The sequence below is a fragment of the Rosa rugosa genome, chromosome 4 (assembly GCF_958449725.1).
Source record: "Rosa rugosa chromosome 4, drRosRugo1.1, whole genome shotgun sequence".
Taxonomy (NCBI): Eukaryota; Viridiplantae; Streptophyta; class Magnoliopsida; order Rosales; family Rosaceae; genus Rosa; species Rosa rugosa.
This window is the reverse complement of record NC_084823.1, coordinates 58,028,220-58,036,561: the sequence shown is the minus strand read 5'-3', so window position 1 is coordinate 58,036,561 and position 8,342 is coordinate 58,028,220. Positions and strand designations below refer to the sequence as shown.

Below are 8,342 nucleotides of genomic sequence, written 5' to 3'. Positions count from 1 at the left end.
AAAGTAATCTGGGGTTCACATCCAAAACCAATTGGCAATGGATGGAGTGGCCCAAACCCTTATAAACTCATAAGCAAAGTTATATTTTTCCAATGTGGGAGTTATATTTATACACATTCTCAACAAAACCACCGTCGATGTTCACCTTCAGCCTACCACGCGGAGGATAGGCCCATTTTTTTGGTTGGTCTCCTCATACACTTCCCAACTTGGACACGGAACTTCTGGTACTCTTGCAATAAGTTGCTCACCCACTTTGTCATATTCAGGGGGTTAAAATACCCATCCTTCCAGACCAAATTATTCCTTTCACTCCACACTGCCCATAAAGACATCAAGAATAGCTCTAGTTGCTCACCTTTTAGGGACTCAAACATGCTCCAGAACCAATCTGCAACAGTAGCAGCTGGGTGAATTGCTGGCCTAAGCTTCAAAGGGAGAAAATTCCAGAAAATTCCTACCACATCACAGTCTTTAAAAACATGTTTTTCATGTTCAGTTTCAATGGAGCAAAAAGGGCATAGAAAATCTGGGAGTGATACCCTACGTCGAGCTAGAGCAGCTTTTGTAGGTAAAATTTCCTTCACCAGCCTCCATGCATGCATACAAACCTTAGGGGGAACATGTACCCTCCACAATTTCTTCCAGAACACCTCATTCTCCGATTGCTCACCTCATCTCCCTTCCTATAGGAAAGACAAAGGAATTATTTTCCTTTCCAAGAACCAAACGAGGCCTTAGGGATACAACCAAAGTGGGAAACTAGAGGATTCAATTGAAAATCTAGAAATAATTTTGTGAACAGTTCATTTTCAAATATCTCGGTAAGAAGTACCAAAATAATTTGTGGGTTGTTACCAAGGATGGGTGGTGGATTCCCAAAAGTAGTGATCATTTCTCTTTTAATCGAGGATTAGCGTCTAGAGAAATATTGACAAAAGATTATTATTGTGTAATCCCATCGCAATTAAATTACAAGAGTAAAATCATAAACAAATAGATTACCCTTACAACATCATATGAAGACTCACTAAGACATGCAATTGTGGTACGAAATTGCTCCAAAGTTCCTAGGCAGTGGCTACACTAATGTAAGGGTACTCCAACGCATGCAACTATGAAAATAAAAGTTAAACCTCATAGGAGGGAGACACAACAAAATTTTCTTTCCTTATTGTACGATTTGTGAGAGGTAGCCAAAACTACATTATTTTTTATCGCATAATATCTTGATCTGTATGACCGGAGAACTTGTTTAGCTATGATGCTAAACTGTATACTATATATACATCCTTAGCCAAGAAGGACTGTACACGGTCCTTACCTTAGCCTTAGGAACAGATTTTCAGTTTTTGACCATTTTTCGATCACATATTTACATCTTAACCGTTCAGTTTTTAAATCCTAATGTATAGATCACTTCTGCAAATTTTCAGTCAAATTGATGATCGTTAAGGTATCGAGCTCGATTAAACCAATGAACGAACTGAATCAGTCAAACCGGAACCGTTCGTTTTCATTATTGTAAATTGCAGTTTTGAATGCCTTAACGATCATCAATTTGACTGGAATTTGGCAGAGATGATCTATACATTAGGACCTAAAAACTGAACGGTTAAGATGTGAATATGTGATCGAAAAGTGGTCAAAAACTTGAAATCCGTTCCTAAGCTAAGGTAAGGACATCCTTAGCCAAGAAGGATTGTGTGTGTGTGTGTGTGTGTATGTTTAGAATTTAGGGTTTTGGGTTTTGGGAATATTGTTGTGCCTCCCATTGAGGTTCAACTTTTTTCAGGGAACACAGTAAATTATATTTAATGATGCCAGTGCAATTTGAACCGACCTACACAACCAATAACAACTCACTGATAAAGATTTGTTGTAGATTGACTTTAGCACAGCTGCTTAACTAAGGGATTTAAGGGATAGTTTTGAAGGGATTGTAAGTGACACTGACTCTAATGGCTGAGAATAATTACACAATTTTAAATTGTTATAATTTACCTTTTAAATTTATTATATGAGACTGAGATTCACTTGTTCTTATGGAAAAAAAATACAAACAGTACCCGACCTAAGTCCCACTCTGAATTTCTATACCCAAGTTTCTGAAACTATCACAATGGTACCTCAAATAGCTAGCTCGACCCAGCTTTCATACCTGCCGTCCATGACGGCGTTAACTGTCATGCCACGTGGCATATTTTTAGGGGTAAAACTGACCCTTCTGTCTTTACCTCCATCATTCCCACCATGTCATCTGTGAACCAACCCTCCAAAGTCCACCATTCTCATTTGTTTCTTTTCTTTTTGATCTGCTGTGTGTTATCACTTAGCCAACATCACACAAACTCCTCATAATTTATCTTTCCATTACCAATTCACCATCAACATATCAGCCTCGCGAATCATCTCATCCACTTCCTCATAAATGAGCTTCTCCTCAAGATTTGTCATCACATGACGCAGCTCAACAGCAGATATGAAGCCATTCTGATCCAAATGGTGAGCAACTGATCATTTGCTAACTAGTCATCATCACTTTGGTCTCGGTGGTCTGAGGCTAAAAAACGCTCCCAAACAACTTGGGATTGAGTCCATCACTTGCTCCCCCTATTTTAATAACCCAGCTATCTCTTCTTCCCCAATTCTCATCTGTATAAATTTTTCCAATCCCTCTCAGGCATTTTCACAAACACTTGATCTGCATTCCTCAATGAACCAACTAAAGCTACAATAAACAAACATCCACCCCCAGTTGCAGTACACTCTAATTACCCCTGTCAATGGCTTCTAATAACCATTTGGCCATTTGCAGATCCAAACGCAGAGCAGACCAAGGGTAATCGACAAGCATCTTTAGGGGAGGTTAGGGAAGAACACAGGCTCAAATCACAGAAAGCAGCTCAAATCCATTTTTCAATTACAACCCAACAAAACCCAGATGAAATTCACAAAAATAAAAGGGACCCAAATGCTAAACAAATCCAAAAAGGCGCGGTCTTTGCAATACCATTTCTCAAGCCAATACTGAATTCTACGGTATTGATGTCGAAGAGGACAACCTAGTAGCGAATTTCAAACTTAGAGGTGAGGCTAATCAGGCTGCCGATGTAGGAATCTGCAGGTCCATTTGATGAAGATCTGGATGGCTGAGCTTCTATCGTTGCGGAAGAATCAAAGACAAAAGAGGCGACGAGGGGAGGAAGAAGGGATGTGCGTCTGGCTTCGGTGGAGGAGACAAATAAGGTTCGGTAAGGAAATGACCCAAATACCCATCTAAAATTGCACGTGGACAGTTAACGCTGTCATGGACGGCATGTACGAAAGTTGGGTCGGGCTGGCTATTTGGGGTACCATTGTGATAGTTTCAAAAACTTGGGTATAGAAATTCAGAGTGAGCCTTAGGTCGGGTACTGTTTGTATTTTTTTCCCTGTTCTTATTAAAGTTCTTTAAAACTGTTCATTCGGTGAGCATGAAAGTGTTTTTTTTTTTTTTTTTTTGGGTTCATGTTAAAAGAAAAAAGTGTTTTTTTTTTTGGTTGAATACAAATATTAATTGGGCCAAAACCCCGGTCAAAAGAGCGTGAATCCTTAACACAGCATAAAAGCGTTCCAAAATCTCTCAATTTGATATTTTTGACATAATCATGGCCAGTGAAGTAGTAGAAGAAGAGAAGGAAAGATTGGTAATAATGGGATCGTATGGAGGAATGGTTAGGCAGCTCAGGGCCGCAAAAGCAGAAGAAGATGAAGAAGAAGAAGAAGACTCATGTGCTGCTACGGCAGCTGAAGAGGAGATAATGTTGCTGTGGGGAATCCAACAGCCAACTCTCTCCAAACCAAACGCATTCGTCGCCCAATCCTCTCTTCAACTCAAACTCGATTCCTGTGGCCAATCTCTCTCTATTTTCCAGTCCCCTTCCTCCCTGGTATTTTATTTGTTTTTCCTCTTAATAATGTCATTAATTTAATTCATCATCATACTATTTTCACACACACAAAAAAATGCTTCTTCCCCAAAAATCACTCAAAAAAAAAATTATATATATATATAAAATTGCTTGTTCAATTTTGACACTTAGAAACATGTGTATGCATTTGTATATCTGCAAAACAGCCTGTTGTAGCTGTATCAATAAAAAAGGTGGAAAAAAAAAGGGCCTTTTATAGCTAGTTTCCGGAAGCATTTGGCTTATCTTTGTCATTTCAAAGATTATGAGTGGGAGAAATGTTTGATTGATAATTCCCTGCCCCTGGCCACAAAGTTGATTATGATCTGCATTTCACAGTTAGAACACCTGAACTAAAAGACACACATGGGGCAGGACAACTAGGAAGCTTGCATTGTTTGACCATTATATGGAAGGTAGCATTGCCCATTAACCATAACATGTACAGTACAGAATCAAAGGCTGGCCATAACATGACTCTAAAACTCTAGACTGTGAATGTTGTAATGCAGAATTAACAGATCATCTGAAGTATGATGTTGTTATGAGGGACACTCTTTCTTTTCTGAAACTTGACTGCAGGTTACCCAAAAATTGGCAAAAGGAATAGGAATCTTTGGCTTACTGTTATGTAGTAAGATGGAGTAAAGAACTGGAAAGTGTCTTACAACTTACAGATTAGCATGTGGCCGAGGAACATAAATGTTAAATAGCTGGTCATTGAATACTAATTGAATGAATATGTGTTTTAGCTTGTGAAATGCATTCACAATTCAAACACCAACCCTGCTTGGTAGTCTCCAACATCTGTTTCTGTTGTGCACAGGCTGAGATTATTGCATTGTTTGACTGAATAAGTTTCCATCAACATCTTATTTCAGTTGGTTGTTCTGTAAAAAAAGCATGTTAGAGGACACTTTTAATCTTGCTAGAACAGTCATTGTGTATTCAACTGCTTGTTCTTGAATGACTTGATTGATTGAACTGTAGAGCACTCCTGGGGTTACTGGTGCCGTCATGTGGGACAGTGGAGTTGTATTGGGGAAGTTCTTAGAACATGCTGTGGACTCAGAGTTGTTACTGCTTCAAGGCAAGAAAGTTGTTGAATTGGGCTCCGGCTGTGGTTTAGTCGGGTGAGGATGAATACAACCTCTTCTTTACTGTGCCTTTGTTTTTATATTATATCTGTGAGATACATAATCCTATAAGGCTATAACTGAGGATATCTTACTCACTCTTCTATCATATTTCTATCAAATTTATCTTATCCAACATAACTCTATTTCTTTACAGTTTCAGTTCACTTCGATTTTAATGTGTAGGCCAGCCTGAAAATAATGGTTCTCTTACTCAATTTATGCCACGATTCTCTGTTCTTCCAGCTGCATTGCAGCTCTTTTAGGTAGTCAAGTTGTCCTCACTGATCTTCCTGATAGATTGAGGCTACTAAAAAAGAACATTGATGCCAATCTGAGACATGGGGATGTGCGAGGTTCAGCAAAAGTGATGGAATTACAATGGGGAGATGATCCTGACCTGGAACTGATAGAACCTCCACCTGATTTCGGTAATAACCGTTGGCTATATCTCCTATAGAAAAACATATACTATATTACATGGCAAATCTTGATTTCAAACATTGAGGACGGGATGAGTATTTTCTCTTGTCAGGCATCGCTCAAGGTTCAAAGCCTGAAATTTAGTTTTCTAAACAATTGGTGTAAAAGCATTAAAGACTAGGATTCTGAACTCTTGTCCCATAAGGTTTCATACCTGGACTTGAATCATAAAAGCATATTTCCTCTTGTAAGTGGGAGGGGCACTTGTTTAGTTAGTTACTTACAATTTGTCTCTCAGTTGCATTCTAATGAAATTGTCTGTATGGTCGGCCAAAAGGTGTCAGTTTACTGCATTTTTCACTGCTCATTCTTGATCATAGTAATGGACCTATAGGTGAATCATCTAAGTAGGATTCACCTTCAGTACTCAACCAAAACAATTCTAAGACATGTATTTTCACCAAAATGTTATTCAGTTCTAGGATCTGATGTAATCTATAGTGAGGGAGCAGTATTGGATCTGCTGTCTACCTTGCGGCAACTCTGCGGGTCTGAAACAACAGTCTTCTTGGCTGGAGAACTTCGAAATGGTAATGATTATATATCTTTTCTATCTTTAAATTTGTATTCCCTTTTCCTATATTGTTCTCAAATCTTTGTTCTAAAACAGATGCTGTCCTTGAATATTTCTTAGAGTGCGCAATGGAGGATTTCATAATTGGGCGTTTGGAGCAGAGTCAGTGGCATCCAGACTTTTGTAGCAGTCGTGTTGTTTTGTATGTTTTGGTCAAGAAATGATGGCTGATCTTTACGAAGAAAACAAAGATTCCCTCTCTGTTGGTCATAGTCATATCATATAACTCAAATCCTCTTTATACTGTTACATTTGATATTTAGCATTCATCTCTTGTAGTCTGAAGTTTTTGTAATCTCCAGAAGAGCGGAGACTGGTAATGTAGCAAGCTTTCATTACATTATTCTTGAATTATGCTGAAGTTATTTTCATTATAATTTGCCCCTCCAAATTTGGATATATCCATTTCTTAGTTTCTTTGAAATTTCTATTTTACAGTTTACATCTCTCTCTCTCTCTCTCTCTCTCTCTCTCTACATGAGTGATAGCAGTTTGGTCTTTACAAACACTTTTTTCAATCACATAACAATTGGGGATATGGTGGTGTTTTTTTTTTTTTTTTTTTATCAAATCAATAACTAGCTTATTGTGAGTTGAACTCACGAAGGGAGACTTACGTCACTAGACCAAATGGTATTGGGCGGGATATGGTGCTTCTAGTTGGATCTCTAAATTTGATATTTTGACCTCCATTTTTTTAAATTGTTAATAGAATTTGTCAACTCATATGAAAATCTCGTCAATTTTCTTTTTACTTTCAAAGTATATTTTGTCTGATATTGACGTGACCCTTTCGGAGGTAGGTCATGTTGTGTAATCACTTGGATTCGAATGTATGAAAGACTTGACGTCCTATTTAAAAAAAAAAAAGAGTATATTTTGCCTTCAATCTCTCTTGTTTGGATGCGAGATGATACCTTTGTAGAAATTTTTAATTGTTACATTTCTAGAGTTCGTATTTCTGTAGAGATTAAGTTATTGACAACAACAAACTTGGAACATAATTAATTAAAAAAAAGGTTTTTGTCTATTTACCCCATTTCTAGAGATTCTTTTCCCACCTTCCCCATTAAGTTTTTTTAATTCTCTCTTACCCAAAACACTCTAAGGAGGTCTTCCCTAATACCACATTAAGATTTTTTTTTTTTTTTTTAAATACCATTTTACCCTCACCCATTGTTATTTAGAGAGGGAGAGAGAGAAACCATAGGAGACTTCGCCGGAGCCCGGTCACCGGTCATCGGATTCCGGCCAACTTTGCCGGATTCCGGTCACCGGTCGTCGCCCACCGGACTTTTCAGAATACCTCACCTGAAATGTTTATTGCCTCAATAGACATTTATTGCCCTTCAATAGAGGGGCAGTAGACGTCTATTGCCCCCCAATAGACGTCTATCAGCCATGTATTGCCCCCCAATAGACGTCTATTGCCTCCCAATAAAACTTTCGGTAGCAGGAATGAGAACTAATCTTCCTAAAATTAAACAAATAAAACTTTGATTAAAGAAAAAAATAAAGAGATTATATCAATTTAAAAACGTCTATTGCCCCCCAATAGATGTTCAAAACTGTTTTTGTTCCTTTTCCTTCTGTCCCATTACTTCAAAAAAAAAAACAGATTTGGCACCCAGAAAAATGATATGGGCACCCACCTCCCCTTCTCCTTCCGGTTGCAGACCCGGGATCGTGTCATGGAGCTCCAACAGAAGAGCTTTGTCGTTTGGAACCGAAATTGGGCTAGTCCAGGACTCGACGAAAAGGAACCCGAGACCGGCGGTGACATTGATAAAATCTCGGATTCTTCAAATCGAGACAGAGGACGGAGAGCTGGACTCGAAATCCAAAGAGTCCGAATGTGGAAGCGGCAGAGGCCTGGCTGGTCTACCCGCCGGAGACCGCATCTGAATCTCAAATATATCAACTTCCCACAGAACCCAATCCTGCGCGAAGGAGAGAGAGAGAAGAGAGAGAGGAGAGATCGATCTGCCAGAGACCTGCAATTTTGTCGGCGTTGATGACTTTGAAGGTGGCCGGAGGGAAGCGAGCGGCGAGGTCGAGGGAGAGCGTCGTCGTCTTTTTCAGGCGTGGACGCCGTCGCTGCTCCGGAGGTAGAGTCGAAGATCGAAGATTGCGCGCAGAGAGAAAGAGTGTGTCGTAAGAGAAGAGTGGCATAAATGTAGTTTATTAATTAAGTCA

At 39.0% G+C, this 8,342-nt stretch overlaps 1 protein-coding gene across 2 annotated transcripts; it reads left to right on the top strand.

Annotated features, from left to right (window-relative positions):
• Window positions 1–3,570: 3,570 nt before the first annotated feature.
• Window positions 3,571–6,545, top strand: LOC133744124 (uncharacterized). Of its 2 annotated transcripts, none has more exons than XM_062172263.1 (5): window positions 3,571–3,932; window positions 4,944–5,086; window positions 5,336–5,520; window positions 5,989–6,102; window positions 6,207–6,545. In XM_062172263.1, the coding sequence occupies exons 1-5, from the start codon at window positions 3,651–3,653 to the stop codon at window positions 6,308–6,310; spliced, it is 828 nt and encodes a 275-aa protein (XP_062028247.1). In that variant the 5' UTR covers window positions 3,571–3,650; the 3' UTR covers window positions 6,311–6,545. The 2 variants fall into 2 exon arrangements, with proteins under 2 accessions (XP_062028247.1, XP_062028246.1); XM_062172262.1 differs by having other exon boundaries at window positions 3,572–3,932; window positions 6,183–6,545.
• Window positions 6,546–8,342: the final 1,797 nt, after the last annotated feature.

What these genes read in the sequence shown, in the direction of transcription:
- LOC133744124 (XM_062172262.1), top strand. Translation starts at nt 3,651, where the DNA reads ATGGCCAGTGAAGTAGTAGAAGAAGAGAAGGAAAGATTGGTAATAATG. An exon ending in TCCAGTCCCCTTCCTCCCTG is followed by an intron (nt 3,933 to 4,943) that starts GTATTTTATTTG and finishes ATTGAACTGTAG; the next exon opens with AGCACTCCTGGGGTTACTGG. An exon ending in GGCTGGAGAACTTCGAAATG is followed by an intron (nt 6,103 to 6,182) that starts GTAATGATTATA and finishes GTTCTAAAACAG; the next exon opens with ATGCTGTCCTTGAATATTTC.